The sequence below is a fragment of the Clupea harengus genome, chromosome 22 (genome assembly GCF_900700415.2).
Source record: "Clupea harengus chromosome 22, Ch_v2.0.2, whole genome shotgun sequence".
Taxonomy (NCBI): domain Eukaryota; kingdom Metazoa; phylum Chordata; class Actinopteri; order Clupeiformes; family Clupeidae; genus Clupea; species Clupea harengus.
In genome coordinates this window covers 8,514,830-8,533,947 of record NC_045173.1, presented here as the reverse complement: position 1 = coordinate 8,533,947, position 19,118 = coordinate 8,514,830, and the positions used below count along the sequence as shown (strand labels likewise).

The 19,118-nt window shown below is 44.1% G+C and overlaps 1 protein-coding gene across 1 annotated transcript; it reads right to left on the bottom strand.

Moving 5' to 3' along the window:
• Positions 1–701: 701 nt before the first annotated feature.
• slc7a14a (solute carrier family 7 member 14a) lies at positions 702–18,357 on the bottom strand. The gene is made up of 8 exons (XM_012836898.3): positions 17,812–18,357; positions 11,273–11,820; positions 10,259–10,495; positions 8,838–9,055; positions 8,400–8,546; positions 5,827–6,035; positions 4,516–5,393; positions 702–4,055 (listed from the first exon to the last, which is right to left on the bottom strand). The coding sequence occupies exons 2-8, from the start codon at positions 11,568–11,570 to the stop codon at positions 3,706–3,708; spliced, it is 2,337 nt and encodes a 778-aa protein (XP_012692352.1). The 5' UTR covers positions 11,571–11,820; positions 17,812–18,357; the 3' UTR covers positions 702–3,705.
• Between the last annotated feature and the right edge of the window lie 761 nt (positions 18,358–19,118).

Genomic DNA, 19,118 nt, shown 5'->3' with positions numbered 1-19,118 from the left:
CACTTTTACCGACTACCTGCTATTTTTACGTTCTTAAAATCTACTGTTTTCATGTTTCTGTAAATATATATATATTAAGCACCATCCTCTTGCATATGCATAGAACTACAAAATATACACACATACACACAAAGCTGCCATAAGAGTCTCACGGCATGGCATAGACTCAGGTTGCGGCTCCATTGGACAGGGAACGGCAATGGAGGCTAAATGCAGTCTTATGAAGTGATCATAATTCCCACATTTGTGAAACCTCCTTAGATACACATGTATTTCTCCAGAGCTGTCCACTGACGCCATGTTGAGGACATACAGCGCCACCAGCCCGGGCTGTGCTTCTGTATGACTCAAATGTAACAATATGTTTTGACATGTCAAATCCATACTGTTGTACACCAGCATGAATCAACTCCACTGCAATGAATGATGACAATGGCGTTGTACGATGTCTACATGGACACCATCCCTCTGCAAAGCTAAAGGCACCCCGTTCGCAGTATGCTTGTGTTTCCCTCTGAGACTAAGCTCCAGTCACAGAGCTCCATTGATGTTGACGCAACTGAACCACTCCACCCCACAGGAAGTGGTCGACACTAAGTTAAATAATCTGCTTATGTCGAACAGTAACGGCTGGTGTTTTTTCAGTGGTGCGATACCGTCGTTAAACAAATGTAAAGCAAGAAACCACTCTATATCATATCTGCAATAAATAACTTTCATTCTTGAATGGAAGCAGTATCAACAAATCATTACACAGTGCACCAAGGGTAGCAAAAACCACAAATGGAAGAAACAATTAGAAAAAAATCATAAAACCAGGAACACATTTAAACTTCATACCAAAACATACAGCAAAAACAAATATCAAGTTTGCAAGGGAAGCCAATCTCAACATTTTCTGAACAAGACCAAATAAACTGCATTGGCAGGATAGTTTTACACAGTACAACACAGTACCATTTCAGAGACAAAATAAACTAATAGCAGCTGACTTTAAAAGCAGTTGTGGCAACATTTGTTGTTTCTCTTTTTTCAATAGAATTATAATAAAATAGGTCTTTGCTATTTAACTATAGGATTTATTTAATGTTCCCTATCCAAAGTTTGCTCTAGAGCCTACAATAGGTCAACAATCTCCGACTGAAAAAAGGAAAAGGAAATATATCAACTGAGTCTCCTCGTTCTAGAAAGACACTGTTAAAAATATACGCTCTCGCTGCTTTCACAACATATTTCCCTGGGGACTACGCTTGACCATGGCTTGTGCCATACTTAAAAAGACAACTTGAGCGGTAGAGGAACACTACACTGCAGAACTCTTTACACTATTGTCAGAGACAGCCTTGAAAAATACTACTGTTTGAATCTCTCACTGAACCACACGTTTTGCAATGTTAATCTTATCAAGTGCCAATTCTGATGGCCATTTCTTTCTTTTTTGATTGCAGTAAACAAACACTGCAGACTTTGGCTTGCTCTGTTAACAGAAAGTTGTGGGATTGAGAGAGAGGGAGAGGGAGATAGATAGAGAGCATATATCAAGGAGGTTCCCAGTTGCTCAGGTAAGCCTCCTCCTCCAAAACCCTCCTCAAGTTCTGCTACATTTGAAGAGTTCTATGATGTCTCATTGTGGTAATCACACATGCAAATACTCAGCCACACGGTTACTCTGGGCCCTGCACACCTGAACATGCTACACATTCAACACGACACATCGAAAGGTAGTCACACCAAAAACCAATGCAACAGTATTGTACCAAACAAGGTCCCAGCAAGTGGAAATCTTAGGTAGAGATCAAATGCATACAGCGAGAAAATGCTTAGGAAAATACATGTACTGTCTATTCTTTTCATTACGTTGACATTTTCCTAGTTGTTTGTATCGTCATACAATGCTTGTGGCAGGACTCATAACTTGGAGGGAATGTCATACTTAAACTCGTACACTGTGGCCTGGTAGATGCAAGCATGTTTACACCACACTAGCGAGGTCAGGGGTCATAGCTATGGGAGCAGCACGGAGATGCCAAAGCAGTGCAGTTAGTGTCGATGTACAGTAAGGCCGTCTGTGGCGGGGCTGATTCTCTCATGCAGAAAGTGGCTTTAGACATGTTTAAGGACGCTTGGGGGCCTTGCTTGGTCCTATTTTTAGGGAGACTCTCTGTGGTTAGCGAACACACAGCAGAGACAGAACCAGAGACACTGGAGAGAGGGAGAGAGATAGATAGATAGAGAGATAGATAGAGAGATAGATGGAGAAAGAGAGAAGCCTGACAACACCTGAGTCACAGATGAAGCACATGCCAGAGAGGCATTCAAATAGAGGTCACCTTTACTCCTTCCACTCATGCTATTTATGGGGATTTTATGCACTTCTGTTTTTCATGTCTGCATCCTATCTGCTTTTTGCTCTCATTTCGGGATGGGAAGCCGACAAACCAAGAGACACAAACCATACTGTCTTTTCAAACCGGAGCGCTATACACAGAGCTGCCTGCTTGCAAGGATGTGTGTGGAGGGTGTCACAACATGGATGGCAAGCTGCTGATTCAGGATGGGTGGACATGGTGATGACCCGAAGGGCGTCAACATAAACACCTGGCCAATTAATAGATAAATAAATGAATACATGAATGCATCAAATCACGTTTACACACATGCTCTGCCCTGACCACAGTCACAAGATTGTTCACATCAACAAGCCCCAGACACAGACACAGAAACAAGCATGGACATCATGGCAATCACAGTTAAAGCACACACTGACAGATGAAGGCACTATTGCAAGCTTCTGCAAATCCAATTAATGTTTTTGTGGAAACCCATTGGTGATATACCCCCGCCGCCCCCCACCTCTTGGGCTAGATGCTAGGAGAAGCAGTGAAGTAAAACTTTCTTTCTCACCCCTAAAAACGCACCTGAAGTCCAAGCCATCGTAGTCACAACAGTATCTCAAATCCAACAGTAACTCAGCTTATCTATGGTCCTGTTTACATTTCATGTCATGATTTTGGCCAACAAAAATAAGGTATAATGTTTATTATAAAAATAATGAGAGCCTCTCATAAGTTAAGAATACATAAACCTAGGAGATAAATAATGAGGGCTGCTGGTAAAAAGCTACTTGTGGAATCCAAGCCTTCCCCACTATGACAGGTATAACAAAAGCATTTTTAGCTTCTATCCTGTCCTTGGCAGATGAAAAGATTGGCTTTGTGGCCAGAGGCTGCCCTGACCTAGATACAGGAAATGGTTCAGGCATCACAAACCGCCCACTTCCTGCCTGTCAAAAGCAGCTGTGTCATGAAGATGTGGCAAATGGTCAACTTTTTTTGGGTTGCGACTTGAACCAAGTAATGTAGTTCTTGTACACTTAATGAAAGCATGGATTGCTTGGGATGGCCTCAGTGTCTCAAACATGATCATGTGTGGAGTGAAGTGTTACAGTAAAATGTAAAAGTACGACTTAAAAAAAAAAAGAAACATTTTTTTCGTTTTGAAATGGAAATGTTGCTGCCATTATAAGGTTAAACCACCATCTCCACTCCGCCTACTTCCCAGCAACAACAGATAAGAGGATGACATGACCACATGATCACAAAATGGAACTCTCCTGACTCAGAGGAGACCATCTAGCCCAAGGACCGCAGCCATCATCATCAGCACACACACACAAACAGTACAGTATTCACCCAGGGGTCACTCTCACTCCAGCGGATCATCTAAGTCATCGTCCACCGCCAGGCTCTCGAAGCCCAGGCTGGGTGTGCCTTTGCTTTTTGCTTTGCTGCCTTTGGGGGAGGGGGAGGTCCTGTGACTGTCTAGGGAGTGTGCTGAGGGGGCCTGGAGCTCGGACTGGCTCTTCTCCCGTTTCTGCTTGGTGCCGCCATCTTGGGGCTCGCCCCAGCTGTCCTCCGCGGGGTTGAAGTCGTCGGCGAAGCCATCGTCCACGCCCACATCGTAACGCTGGTAAGTGCTGGCTTGGGCCTCCTCCTCACGTGCCGTGATCTCCAGGGTGCTGTGCCACATGCCATAGCCAAAGTAGATCAGCACTCCTGTAGGGCAGGGGTACACACACACACACACACGTACACACAAACACACACACACACACACACACACACACACACACACACACACACACACACAAACACACAGAGTGTGAGAGAGCAAGAGAAAGTTAGAGATCATCAAAAATATAAAAAAATATAAGAGACATATGCCAGGCTTAGTCATGAAACTAAAAATGAAAGCAGCATTGCATGAATCAGTGAAATCCTTTTGTCCTTTTGTTATCAGGAACAGGGAGTGAGCGTGCGAGAACAATGTGACCTGAGACACAACACAGCAAGATGTGAGAAATGGGCTACAAGAAAAAATATACTGGTTTTCACACAAACACAGACACACACACACTCTCTCTCTCTCTCTCTCTCTATCTCTCTCTCTCTCACTCTCTCTCTCTCTCTCCTGCATTACAGTCATATTCCCTGCCCCACTATCGAGTGAACTCACCCACAAAGCACCAGACAGCGAAGCGTATCCAGGTGATGTTGGACAGCTTGAGCATGAGGTAAATGTTGACCAGCATGGCGGAGGCCGGCACGAAGGGCACGCAGGGGGCCATGTAGGGGAGCCGCTTGGGGTTCTCCGGCTGCTGGATGATGATGAACACCAGCAGCATCATGACCACCAGCAGCACCACCAGCAGCAGCACGGCCCACCAGCTACCCTCGCCGATGCAGTCCGCGCCAAAGGTGACCAGAGAGCAGAAGCCGAACATCAGGAAGAAGAGCATCAGCACGCAGCGCGTCACTGTGCGGCCCGTGGCCACCGTGGGCCGGTCCATCTTGGCCGGCAGACCCAGGCGGATGCGCAGCGTGTAGTAGCGCGGGCCCAGCAGCTTCTTCAGCTTCAGCACGTGGGCGCTGTCCGACTCTTCGGCCTCGATCACCGACGTCATGTCCACCGTGCCGTAGTTGGGGTGGGCGGCGGTGTAGGCGGACTTGTCCGGTTTGCCGATGAGCATCTCGTTGTCGCCCAGGGAAGGCAGGTTCTTGGCGCCACAGGTGTTGGTGAGCGGGCCGGCGAACTCGTCTCCCTCGCTGACGGGCGAGCAGGCTTCCTTCTCGCATTCGGCCAGCACGCCCTCCTTCCGCTTGGTGCTCTCCTCCGACAGGAAGTTGACGAAGCCATGGATGTCACTCTCTGGCTGGTAGCGCAGCAGCAGCACGCAGACGGACACCAGCGTGTAGGCCAGCAGCGTGCCGATGGACATCATCTCGATCAGGTCCCTCAGGCTGACCAGCAGAGACAACAGGGCCGCCAGGAAGCCCGACACCACACACGCCACCATGGGCGTCTCGGTGTACGTGTTCACAACAGCCAGGAACCTGCACAAACGTACACGTGCACCGTAAACAAACACACACCGAGTACACACCAATACATATCAATACCGACACACATACATACACAAACTATGTATATATATCCCCAGTGTTTGTGCTGTTAAACATGGCTGCAGAGAGCCTAATAAATTGAGCCTAATGAGCCTAATCAGTCACTGTTTGTTTATTTTGTGTTTATCAGAGGATTGCACACCACAATGCACAATGACTGTGAGCGTGTAGGCATTCATAATTATGTTTCAATTACATGTCACCCCTTTAGAAATCAATTGCAGACACTGGTACACATATAAATCAAAACCACCCACACAACAAAATATGTATGTGTGGAGCAAGGCAATAACAGTGTGTCACTCTTAGGTGTACACACACACACGCACACACACAGAGGTGACACAGAGGTGGGCCAACTCACTTGAAGAGCAGGCCATCTCCAGCCATGGCGTAGATGACGCGGGGCATGGGGAAGAGCGAGCCAAACAGGCTGACCGTCAAGCCTGCGATGGAGCCGATGGCCACTATGTACTTGGCTGCCTGGAAGCCGTGCTGAGAGAACATCTCCATCAGAGGGGCGTCAGCGTCGATCTCAGTGTAGGGCACCATCAGGGTCAGAATCACGCTCACCTGGGCAGACGGGAGAGAGATGAAGGGCACTTCAGAGAGAGAGAGTGTGTGTGTGTGTGTTGCTGTGGTGCTTATCCGAATGTAAGTGTAAAACTACTTTCTCTCACTGTGATAGAACATTTTTAGACAGTGCAGTAAATTAGTGGAATTGCTGTCTGGAACTGAAAGACTCTCTCAGATGTGTGAAAAAGCAACCATTTTGAATTCACTGCTCCAGCAACACTGAGGATGGATGAGCAGGAGGAGGAGGCAAAATTAGAAAAAAGGGTAGATAGATAGTGAAGGGACCGACATTTGATAATTAGTTTAATAGATATATTCCATAGGCAATAATTCAATATATCTGACCTACTGGTCATTTTAGTGTTATTATTCTAAGTTTCACATGTGTATTCTGTTCCCGGCCTACATGAGGTGTGAGAAAGCCGTCACAGCTTCTCCCCCCCCTGACTAGAGACAGATACTAATTAGCATTTAGGTATCCACCCATCCCTTGCTTTCCCAGAGTTTAAAAGACTGTGATTTTCAAGAGACAGGCAGTGAAGGAGATTTAGGTGAACACGCTCAGTGAAATCTAGTTCTCTGTTCCTCCTCTGGTGCGCACCATTGAAAGAATAAAACCTGGACTTGGTTTTTCATCACAATCTGACTGAGTCTCCGATACATTTGGGATATAGAAATAATTCCTTTCAATAGATAGATAAAAAAGATAGATAGATAGATAGATAGATAGATGGATGGATAGATAGATATATAGATAGATAGACAGACAGATAGATAGATAGATAGATAGATAGATAGGGGGAAGGAGCAAGCAGAGAGAGAGAAACAGAGAGAAATAGTGCAAGAGACAAATAGAGAGACGCAGTGGCTGAAAGTGAAACGGACTGAATGGCTGAATTGCCCTCTTGCAGCTTTAGAGGCCTCCAGGTGGTTGTGGCATGGGGCTGCAGGCGGTGTTATTGATGCCACCTGTCTGCCGCTCGCTGGGCACCCGCTTGGCTGTGTTCAAGGGGTTACTATAGCAACAAGCCCTAGGCTGTCCCAGAGCTGCAGTAATATGTGTGTCTCTCTGTCTGTCTCTTTCTGGGGTTAGCTGTCTCATCAGGAATTCACCAGCAGATCCATGAAGAGAATACTAAATGATACAAGGAACCAAAACTCCCTGTGAGATAGCTAAACGCAAACTTTAAACCCTTTGTTTTGAAGGGGAAAATAAAAATAATAAGAATATATATATATATTAATAATAAGAATATATATATATATTAGTGCTGTCAGTTTAACGCGTTATTAACGGCGTTAACGCAAACCCATTTTAACGCCGTTCATTTTTTTATCGCGAGATTAACGCGAATTTTTTTTTTTTTTTTTTTTTTTTTTAGATAAACATTCTTTTTGGCCTCGCAAACTGTGTAGTAGGCGAACGTTACGGTTTGAGTGAATGGTGAGCGCGATACGGCGAAATGGATGATAAAAAGCTTCTGAATGGAAAGTTTACTTTTAAAAGTTGTGTTGTGCAAAAGAAGCGAGCTTCACTGTTGTCTGAAAATGTCAACAGGCAGCTGGCTGAAAGCAAAGAAGTAGTAGGCTTACCTTTTATTGGTAACCTAACTGTTACGGTTCAATGTTTCTGAAATAAGAGGCCTGACTGCTATGTTCCCAGCAAACTTGAAAAAAAGAAAATATTAAGCCATGGTTTAACTGCACTATAGGCTGAGTCCTTGTTTACCTGAAATGTGCACTTTATAATTTTATTTTGTACCACCCTGTTTGGCAATATTGGTTTTCAATAAAATAAAACATTTGCATAAAGCAAGCCAATCAACTTTTCCATGTTGATAAGGGCATTCAAATAAAAATAAAATGATGGAAAAAAATAAATAAACGAAGGGACATTTAGAATAGATAAAAAATTGCAATTAATTAATTAATTTTGAGTTAACTATGACATAAATGCGATTAATCGCGATTAAATATTTTAATCGTTTGACAGCACTAATATATATATATATATATATGCGCTGCCGTCCTGGAACTTGGGGTATCACCATGGCAATATGTGGGGCCTCATATGAAAATCATTCCCGAGCAATCCAACAGATATGTCATTGGAGGTCTAGAAAGGCAAATAGCAATATAGACAGACCTCTTGCTGAATTACATTCATATTTTACCACAGCCACAAGAGACTTCACACACATATCGCCCCACAGTGTAGAGTACTAGCCAGCACCACTTTCAGTGCAATACATTTGTGTGGCAGAAAATGGGCATAATGATTGACATGATTGTCAAAAACGACTGAACAAATGCCAAAGTGTTGCTTGCGAGCCTTGCTTTTCCTGATGCATGTATACTCACAGACACGTAGGCAGTGAGGCAGGTGACCAGGGAAGCAGTGATAGCGTATGGAATGGAGGTGTTGGGGCTCTTGGCTTCCTCTCCTGTGGTGGCAATGATGTCAAACCCAATGAAGGCGTAGAAGCAGGTGGCTGCACCTTGCATGACCTGTGCACAGACCAGAGCGGAGAAATCTATGCAGACAACACATTTCAGCAAGTTCCCAACAGCTAGAACCTATTATCAGTGTATCATCATTAACAAAAATGAACACAAAATGGTTCTATTGTTTACATCACTACAAACTTCTGAAAAAGAAGGCGGAAGAGCATTTTGTTCTGAAATGTACTTTCACATCTTCTGGATGGATAAAGGTAAACAGAAGCTTTCCATGTCCAATGGCAGATGCTGGCCACCTGGTGAATAGTTAACAGTAGCTGTAACTGAAGAGTACGTTACCCCCGACCAGCCGAAGGGCAAGAATCGTCCATCCTCCCAGTTGGCCGCATTGACGAAGAAGAGGCCGGCTATCATAATGAACACCCACACCACCAGGTTGATTACATTCAGCACGTTGTTGAAGCCCACCGAGTTCTTCACTCCGAGGGCGACGACCACCGTTACAAGCATGGCGATCACCAAAGCCAGGAAGTCAGGGTAGGACTCTTCACCTTTCCCTGCAAGGAAAGATCACATGAGGGTATTTCAGTTCAGTATCTGAGTTCATTCTAAGAATCACAGTGAATCATTTAGAGAATGATAGCACCAGGCTTTGATTTATCATTTTAAATAATCTGCACCATGTCAGAACCATATTTAGAAATCAGTAATTATCTGTGGAGTCTATTTCTGTCTTATTGTTAATTAGAAATCTCATGCAGTATGACATGTTCACAAGTTCACACTTCTTGATGGTTGTGTCTGTAAGCACAGACAACATCCCAACTTCCCCTTTCCCTAAATGAGGCTGTTATCACTGCATTTGGTGATATAGGCAAGATACCTAGCAAATCATGTTGCAGATTAACTATGAGGAGCTTATATTAGAAGCAGAAAAGGACAAGTGCATAGCCTAGTACCAAACCTCAGTTGAGAGTGCCATGTTGGACTGCAGGCATACCTTTTGTCACTGCACAAAATATTACAACAGCAGTTCTTACAGCATTTAATTAGTATCAGCTAGATATACATTTCACCCATACCTCTTGGAAAATATGCAGTCAAAAATATCAGTCAAAAATATTTATTTAAGATCCATCTCTGATTTATCTATTTTTTCATCATTTCATTATTATTTAAAGCCTTCTATAGAGGTTGTGGAGGTTCTTGTTACGCGACTAAAACAACTTCACTGAAGCCTTGTTGTGATTTCAAACTTAATAGACATATTTTTCCCAATATTCTCTGGTTTTGTATCCACCAAAAAACTCCGGCCATGGCTGACTCGTTGGAACTCCAAAAACAAGCATTCATGCCTTCCGAACCAATCAGACCTCTGAGTCTCTTTCAGAGCTGAATTGGCTCCAAATGTGGAACCAGGGGAGAGCTAACTGCCTGACTGAAAGCTTTTTGTTAAATGTTACATCATAGTCTTGTGATCTGCCTCCAAAGCATACTAAAGACACAAGTGCAGAAAACCTCCAGTTCTATCCAGTCGTCATGTATATTGCAACAATACAACAACAGCTATTTTCCATGGCTGATGTGTCTTTTTTCCCCTATAGTAAGAGTTTCTCCAAAGGTTATTAGGGAAATCATAACCTAAATATAACTGGAATAAATAAAGTTTCTTTAAGAATTAAATGAGAAGAAAAAAAACACATTTAATGGTTTAGTGATATGGCAGATCCACCCACCAATATACAGCTGGACTCACTCACCGAGGCCATTGAGTGTGCCTACGTGGTTGATCATGAAGCTGCTGATTGAGTGGTTGGCTAGCGAATCAAACATGCTGCTCAGGGCGCTGGCACAAGCCGCTGTGCCAATAAGATACTCCAGAAGCAGATTCCAGCCAATGAAGAAGGCCACAAATTCGCCAACTGTCACATAGCTGTAGGTGTACGCTGAGCCCGTGGTCTTTGGCACACGCACACCAAACTCAGCATAACACACACCTGTTGAGGAGAGAGGCCAGTCAGATTTGGATAAAGGGAGGTGAGGGTTGTTCTAGAGATGGCAATCTGGCAATGTTGTTGTTTCAGTGTTAGGAACATGAAAGTGTTTAGCAAGCGGCTAACAGGGCTGCATTGATTTTTAGCTCAAGTGAGGGATCAGTTTTCAAATGTCAAGGATACAAGAGGTAAGGCTGCAGAAACAGATGCCAAGACATGATCGCCTCCTCCCTGCCCCGTCTAAAAGGCTGTTGCCTGTCATAGAATGTCCACAGATTTTGGCAGGAAGGAATACGCTAGTACATTTAGGCAGTCGAGGCCACGCTACATCATGGATATACTATAGTTATAGGCATTGATGGCCCAATGGAGTACATGTGTCTACTTGTGTAATGTGTGTAAATATACGTAAATATACAAAAATACTTTACAGTATGATTAACTTTATGCTCAAGGTCAAGGTTTAAGAGAGAAAGAAAATGCCTAACTGTCTCCTCACAATATTACATAGAGAAAATGAAAACACTAATTTATTGCAAAGTGCTGCTATGAATCATATGCACAAAGCCATGTATCTCAGTCCCCTGCTTATCCACTGCTGAGTTAGCTAATAATTTCATAGCTGGTAACCCCCCCCCCTTCCATTATTCAACCTGAACACTTCAAAACACAAACAAATCCCAAAGGTCACGCTGGCCACGTAACAGGATTAAAAAAAGGGAAATGTCTGTCTGTCTGTGGCTCAGACTGAGGTTACAGGATGAGGATGACGGTGGTCACCTGAGAGGAACGAGGCCACCGCTGCGATGATGAAGGACATGATTACTCCTGGCCCCGCCATCTCCTTGGCGACCAGTCCAGAAACCACGTACATGCCGGTGCCGACACAGCTTCCCACGCCGAGCGACACCAGGTCCACAGTGGTAAGGACGCGTGCCAGCTTAGTGCCGTGGGTGCCTGTGCCACCCGTGCTCTCCAGCATGGACTCCACCGGTTTGGTGCGCAGCACGCGGGACTGGAAGGCACACCATGCAGCGCCCCACTGGACCCGCCGGATCTTATCCAGAAGCCCACTCATCCTGGCTCACTGCTCACAACACTGGCTGCCAAAGGAACGGTGAGAGTTTTTTCAAGTAATGGGTGAGGCGTTTGGTGTGGTTTGAGAGGGAGATGAACGGATACTTAAAAAGAGGGCTGGGTCGTCTAAAGGCGGATGTGTAAAGAGCTGTTCCACTCTTGGAATCTTTTTCAGGTTTGTTTTCAGACGAGGTCCATGCTGGTATGTTTCCACATTGTGCTGACGTCAGGTGATGTGAGCGATGCCTCCACTGTAAATAAAGAAAGTAGGGTTAAATCAAGTAGTCTAGCCTCCATCTGCGACACAGATCTTCTGTAAAGCAATGTCATCATTTTACAACTTACTAAATGAGCACAGAACACAAACCACTGCATAATAAACAAACATCATTCCATTCAGTGGTCCAGTGTGAGAAAAAACATTCTCTGACTGTAAAATAACAAGAGTGGCCCACAATCATCAACAACTCACACTTCCTGTTTCCCCCTGTCATGGTTGTTTTCACAGTGAGGATCCCCATGGAGAATACTCCACTGCTGGCGCTGTGTTATACATGCATGGGGTTTTCACCCACCCTACTCCAGGCAACACATGCAGGGATCAAATGATGGATGACATTGTTCCACACGCATGTCATTGCTTTTTTATGTACTACTGCTCCAATAAAACAGATCAGGCTCTGAAGACACGGTACAACGTCAAACACGGTGCAGGAATGCTGATGTATGGCTCTATGATGCTCTGTGAGGCATAAACACTCAGTCTCAGCGCATAGATACCATAGCTATATTCACACCTACTGCCCCAGTGTCTGGTTGCCATGGTGACTAGCCTCATTAGGAGGGATTCGATAAATCATTTAATTTACACATCTCGAAGACGGAGGTTCAAAGTAAAAAATAAGCAATGTCTGAAAAATATCCCCAGCCAGCATGGAGACTCAGCAGCTAAGGACTGGTTCCAACATGAATGATGAAGATCATGGAGATCATACAGAAAGGTTAGAAATTAGGTAATACAAAAATCAATTCTTATGCATATTCTGATTCTTTCTCTCTCTCTCTCACACACACACACACACACACACACACACACACACACACACACACACACACACACACACACACACACACATACACACACACACATACACAGACAGACACACTCCGCATTATGATTAATCTCCCTCTAATGTCTCACCTGTCTCTTTCCCCCTCTCTGCTCTGACTACCCCCCTCCCCCACCACTACACCTCCTGGCCCTCCCTGACAAACTGTACAAGCCTCTTCTTTCATCACGCCGTCTGACACGCCACCACTACTCCTTCTCTCCCTGCTTGTCTCCGTCTCCTGGCTGACGGATGCCAAGTGCGGAGCGCCGACTGACACTGACAAATCACGGAGCGGCGTCGCTCTTCCTTGGTGTCACCCAGCCACGCAGCTGCAGGGGGAGATAAAGGCATCCGATGCAATCCCCCCTGAATGAGGATATTTCGGAGTTTCTTTTTCCGCGAGAAACTTACACACCACAGTCTTAACATCCCCCAAGAAGCGATAAGGCAGCAGCAGTAGCCCAATTCACAGTCGACTCAGGCGAGTCGAGAGATTACAATTCTGCCCGAGGCTGCAGGTTACGCGAGGATAAAGTGCAGGGGCCAAACAGATGACAGCCACTTTAGTCATACAGCAGATGACAGACAAAGAAGAAGCGCAGTGAGAGAACACCTCTGCACACGCAAGGGGCAGCTGTATTTAGGCTTGATAGAGACCATGGAATCCATACAGATCGAGGCACATCGTAACCATACGTCACTGATCTTTGCTTCAGGACTGCGTGTGTGTTCACACAATAAGTACGGCATGTAACAGCATGGATGTATAAGTACCTGGGAAACTGTGCACCCCTCTTGTCCTTCCATCTTCAGTGCCTCTAGGCTTGTGACATACATTACTACTGCCTGAGTTTGCTGCACATGTTACTGTCCACCCCTCCCTGCTTCTACCAGATATCTTCAGTGTGGAAACCTGCTGTTGCCAAGTCTCAGCATATTGCTATCCTTCACTAGAGGGAAGTATGTTGCAAACAGTTAGCATCACGAGAACGTGACCCCCTGACATGGAGGTCACCCACGGCTGGTGGGAGCAGCACACAGGGATGATTACAAAAGACGCTAAAGCCAGCTAACTTGATTTTGTAAAAGAGCAACTTCCAGCCTGTTATCACAGATACAAACAGTAAATCATTCTAATGAATGCAAAAGACAAATAGCATAATCTATGTTTATCTCTTGGAAAACCAGCAAACCTTTGAAATATAAACCATCATGTTAAATCTGATAACTATGGATGTTCAGAGAGACAGCCTGTGGACAGCCTTAAAAAAGGGAATGGTTAAAAGCCTACACCACTCCCAAACTGCCATGTTCAACGGCTCAGGTGCAGTCATGGGCCACCTAAATGATCTTCACTCTCACTCCTGTCTTGAGACAGGAAAACATCTATTGTTTTAGTGCTCTGGGTTAGTCTGCTTCATGCTTCCATGCGGTAAGTGAGGGATAACTGTTATTACATTTGACATTTTCATCTGAACTTGTGCTTTTATGCAAAGTGTTGCTACAACCCTTAAGGGCTGAAAGATAATTACTGAGAAATATTTTGACCATATGTTGCAAGTACATACTGAAATGGCTATTGATCTTTGTGCTCAGCATTTATACGTACTCATTCCCTCGCCACCAATCTCTGAGAGAGAGTTTGATATGAGTGTGTTGTCTATACACATTTGCCATTAGGAGGTGGTAAGAACAGAGATGGTCTCTGTCTGTCTGAAATATAGTCTGTCTGTCTGTCTGTCTGCCTATCGCTCCCTCTCTCTCTTTCTCTCTCTCTCTCTCTCTCTCTCTCTCTCTCACACACACACACACACACACACACACACAGAGAGAGAGAGTGAAAGAGAGAAGTAGAGAAAGGCAGATAGACAGGCAAATAGACAGGCAGACATAGTACATATTCCCTAGACTGTCTCTGTCCGTCTGTCTGTCTGTCTGTCTGTCTGTCTCTCTTTCTCTCTCTCTCTCTCTCTCTCTCTCTCTTTCTGTGTGTGTGTGAGAGAGAGAAAGAGAGAGAGAATTAGAGAAAGGCAGATAGACAGGCAGAGAGAGTACATATTCATTCCTGTTCTACTGTTGATTCAACCAAATTAAATCAATGAACTAATTAACTTACAGCTATATTCACTTCTTTTGTTCATAAATGTTCTAAAATAGATTGATTATTTTTAAACAAGCTATTCCTTTAGTACGGTGAAGTAAATGAACAGTAAATTGGCTTATTTCCGTAGTTATAGACAAGAATATATAGAATGAAATAACATAATGAGAAATGGCTGTTGGTCCTCATCCTGCCACACACATTCTCATCGTCATGAAACATAAATATATCACTTAAATCAAACATTTCTTTTCCAGATCCACAAAACCTGTGCACAAGTGCTTCTGTTTAAAGGTTTTCTCATCTAAGACAGGAAAACGTAGAGTATGCAAAATCAAAAGCAGAGAAAATGCAAATCTCTATTGTACTACTGTAACAATGCACACAGACTCAGAGGCCAGATCCTACAAGCCCCACCCACTCTACTGCACCAACAAGAGCGAGGGAACGAGAGAGAGAGAGAGAGAGGGGGGGGGGGGAAAGACAGAAAGAAAAAAAGTGAGAGAAACAATGCAACAGGCTGGTCTCAATACCTGCCTGTTGCTTTTTGTCCAGGAAAAAAAATATCCATGGTACGACACACGTCTGACATCTGTTTTGCCAGCATTGCGGTCATGACATCATTTTTGTATGTCAAATCCACGTGACAAGACAAGTTTAAATTTGCCTATTCACACTTACTCTAACACTCTAACACCTTCACAGGGAATGAACATATCCTGAAAGCATGTATTAATCATCATTCAAATGTGAAAGTGAATAATATTGCAGTCCATGTATTCACAGCAAAAATGTAACCCCCAAAATTAAACGTTCTGTATGTTTCACATGTTAGCTTTGTATTAATATTTACACTTGGGAATCCATTCAGCTGTAGCATGTTTGAGGTAATGTCTGTTTTTATCTTGCATTTGAGCAGTTACAGAGGTTTACTTCCACCCAAAGGCCTTTACACATGAGAATACAGCAACTATTTCAAGGCTGCTATTTATAAGTCAAAAGGGAATGTATCGCTCTGATTGATACGTTTCTTTAAATGATGGCGCTCAAACAAATGAGCTCTCTGGGCCTGAGCCTAGCAGAAGCATCTAACGTGTTGGCATGCATGTGAGAGAAGGAAAGAGAGGGTCACAAAGTGCTTGATGGAAATAAAACAGGAGATAGGCTGCTCCGCTTAACCACAGCAACAACTTCACTTCGTTTCCAAAGCTGGCAGTTGGCCCTATGTATTCTCCCAGAACTACATTTGCCTTAGGCTCTCTCCCTCCCTCCCTCTCTCTCTCTCTCTCTCTTTCTCTCTCTGCGCCTCTCCCCTCACCAGAGGCTCTGCACTGTTACATAAGCTGGCTGCTGTGCAAGTCTGCCTGGCACGGATGTCTAAGATCATTTCAGCCCCAGAGATTTATGGGTCACCCCACAGCCCCCACCCAAACGCACACGTACACAGACACAACCTCCATCCCCAAGACACACAAACACACACACCAAACACACACACACACACAAGGAACACATAGAAAGCCACGTCACTGAGCCCTTGCACGGTTAAGTTGTAGACATGAATGAGGACCACATGCGATTTCATATCCCCATTGAAGACTGCACTGTGGGCATTCATCTAATGACCACTGTCTCTTCCTCCCCTGTCACAGACACTGCCTTTGTTTGTTTTGCTTCTATGCCATGGTAATAGGCAACACAAACATTTGCAACAAAAGGAATGGACTGAGTCAAACAATAACAACAGCTGCAGTCCTACATAAAAGAGATAAAGTAGATAATGACAGTAGAAAACGATGTTCATCTTTGCTTTGACCGTTATAAAACATAACACGTTTCAATGTTTCATAAATTGGTCTCTTGACAAAACTAAGGACTGTTATAATTATGAAATTGCCTCTCGAACCCATCCAACACCCACTGCAAAAATGGGCGAGGCAAGTAGGACTGGTCAAGTATCACTCTCTCTCTCTTTCCTACAGTTCCTGCTGTTTCCCGGCGTTCAGAAAAGAACGGAAACTCCTCAGAGTATCTAGAAGGAAAAGCTAAAGGCTGTCGATTATACGTTAGTAAAAAAATACATTACTGAGGTATCAATTTTTTTTTTTTTTAACAAATCAGCCCTTTCATTGGCCGTCTCCTTAACTGTTTTAAAGCCGACTGAGTTCGAAGTCCTACCGTAGTAACGGTGCAATCGCCATGCATAGGCTACATACAGATGCATCACTTAAAACTCCTTAACCCTTGTTAGCAGACAAACATCAATAGATATCCTGCTTCGGGCGAAAGGGAGCAATTATCAGCACCACGGCCAGCACCAGAGCGGAGAGCACTGTCAGGAAACGTCAGAGCACTTTCGTACACGATTATAAACAAACCGCATCCATGAGTAACTGCCTCTATGTCATTGGAGATTAACACAGATTCAACGCCTAGCGCCTCCATGACGATGACAATCGAAACCATCGAAAGGGGTTTGTTAGTATTACAGAACCCATGCTTGTATGCAAGCGAATCCATATTTCCACATTGACTGATTATGATTGTTTGAATAACAGTGTTGTAAATTAGGGCAAATCCTTAAAGCAACTCTAGACGGCCCTATCGTATCCTAGATGCAGTGAAAAAGGGAGGAAGGGATTCATTCTTCATATTTCCGTAATAGGTGCAATAAAAGGAAAACATCTACGCATGTGTTGTATAAGACGTTATCCACACAGACCTCCAAATATTCTGGGAGTTTTGGCAACTGTATAAGTTTGAATGGCGCACTGCCCCGTTAAACAGCTCTCCCTCATCGCCGGGAATACTACAACCTATGGCCAGAGCACTGCCTCTTAGGGCTGATGTCAATTTGGTGTGAGCACAAAATACAGCCAATACCGATAAGGACCATGTTTAAATCTCTTCATTGTTACCTATTGTCGTAAACATCAAAACAAGCCAGCATTGTGTTCAATACAAACGGGGTCTCAGACATCTAACCATCAGTCTACAACAATAATGCATACGAGTTTTATTAAAGGTACCTTGAATGATGCTGTCGGTCCAGCCTCAGCTCGCCTGATGTGATCTGCTGTTTAGATCAGCTCAATGGGGCGGTGCATCCGAAACCATACAAGAAGAGCAGGTGGCAGTCATTGAGGGTGCATTTCCGTTTGCGTATCCACAAAGACACTACACACAGCACATACTCCACAAAGCGCCATATTCACCCACTAATGGCTCCGTTTGAGATAACAACGGATTGAAACCAGCGGATTAACATTTTACTGCGCGTTGGCAAACTCAATTTTGATGCTGTCACTTATAATACATGCATGCAGTAAGCGTTCCCTCTCTAGCAGGGGTATACAGCAATGTTGGACGTATTAAATTATTCAGGCGTTATTACACCACGTGATATGATGCCAAGTTCATTATTTATCAGCGACCCTCCACGTCCTCTCCTACGTCAATGACGTTATGATGTCGCTTAATCTGGTGATAGCATTTTTTAGCGTCCGAGTAACCAAGGGGTGGCTACACATTAACACGGAGGAGCAATCGCAAAGATTTACTGGCCATTTCAGTCCAGAGACGTGGGTGGAGATGCAAATGTTTATATATTTAATTTCAGTCCCTGCAGGTAGTATCATGGGATGTTATTATGTAAATATAGCATATATCTGTTGCTGCATTTTCCCCTCCATATTTTGAAACCAAAGCGTGTCAGAATGCACATCAGACCACATATAATTTAAAATATATATATATATATTATTTTTGAAGGCTTCAAATGAAATATGCTGGAGGAGAACTAGTGCTGGGTAAATACAGACAAGCAATTGAGTTTGCTGCATTATAGGAGGTGTGTTTCAAAATGAGAATCAGCATAGGCATTTATAGATAGTTTGTGATATGGTCTTGCTACCACATGGCTGTTTTTTCGTAATATAACTGTTTTTTTTAAACACCCTTTACCTTCTTTCACTCGCACAAAAGGGTAAATGTGGAATTTGCCAGGACTCTAATGCCACCTCGGTGTGGCATCTGCACCATGCTGTTCATGCCATTATGCATCCTTTGTTCTGGGGAAATGTCAGAGCCTTTGCGGCTGCCCACATCCCAGCCGTAGCCGTGTTTGATTCGCAGTATTCACTTTGGAGGACGAAGGGCAATGTGAAATCACACCGAGGCCAATGAGCCTGTGATGATGGGTACTCTGGCTTGATGAGCTGAGTGACCTCTATCTCTGACAGCTTTGTGCCTCTGGCTCTGGCTCATCCTCTCCTCAGCCCACAGAGGGCCTCTCATCCATGGGTCCAGGTATTAGTGGCCAGGTTATCTTTATTGT

What these genes read in the sequence shown, in the direction of transcription:
- slc7a14a (XM_012836898.3), bottom strand. Translation starts at nt 11,570, where the DNA reads ATGAGTGGGCTTCTGGATAAGATCCGGCGGGTCCAGTGGGGCGCTGCA. An exon ending in AGGCACACTCAATGGCCTCG is followed by an intron (nt 9,056 to 10,258) that starts GTGAGTGAGTCC and finishes CTTTCCTTGCAG; the next exon opens with GGAAAGGTGAAGAGTCCTAC. An exon ending in GGAGATGGCCTGCTCTTCAA is followed by an intron (nt 5,394 to 5,826) that starts GTGAGTTGGCCC and finishes ACGTTTGTGCAG; the next exon opens with GTTCCTGGCTGTTGTGAACA.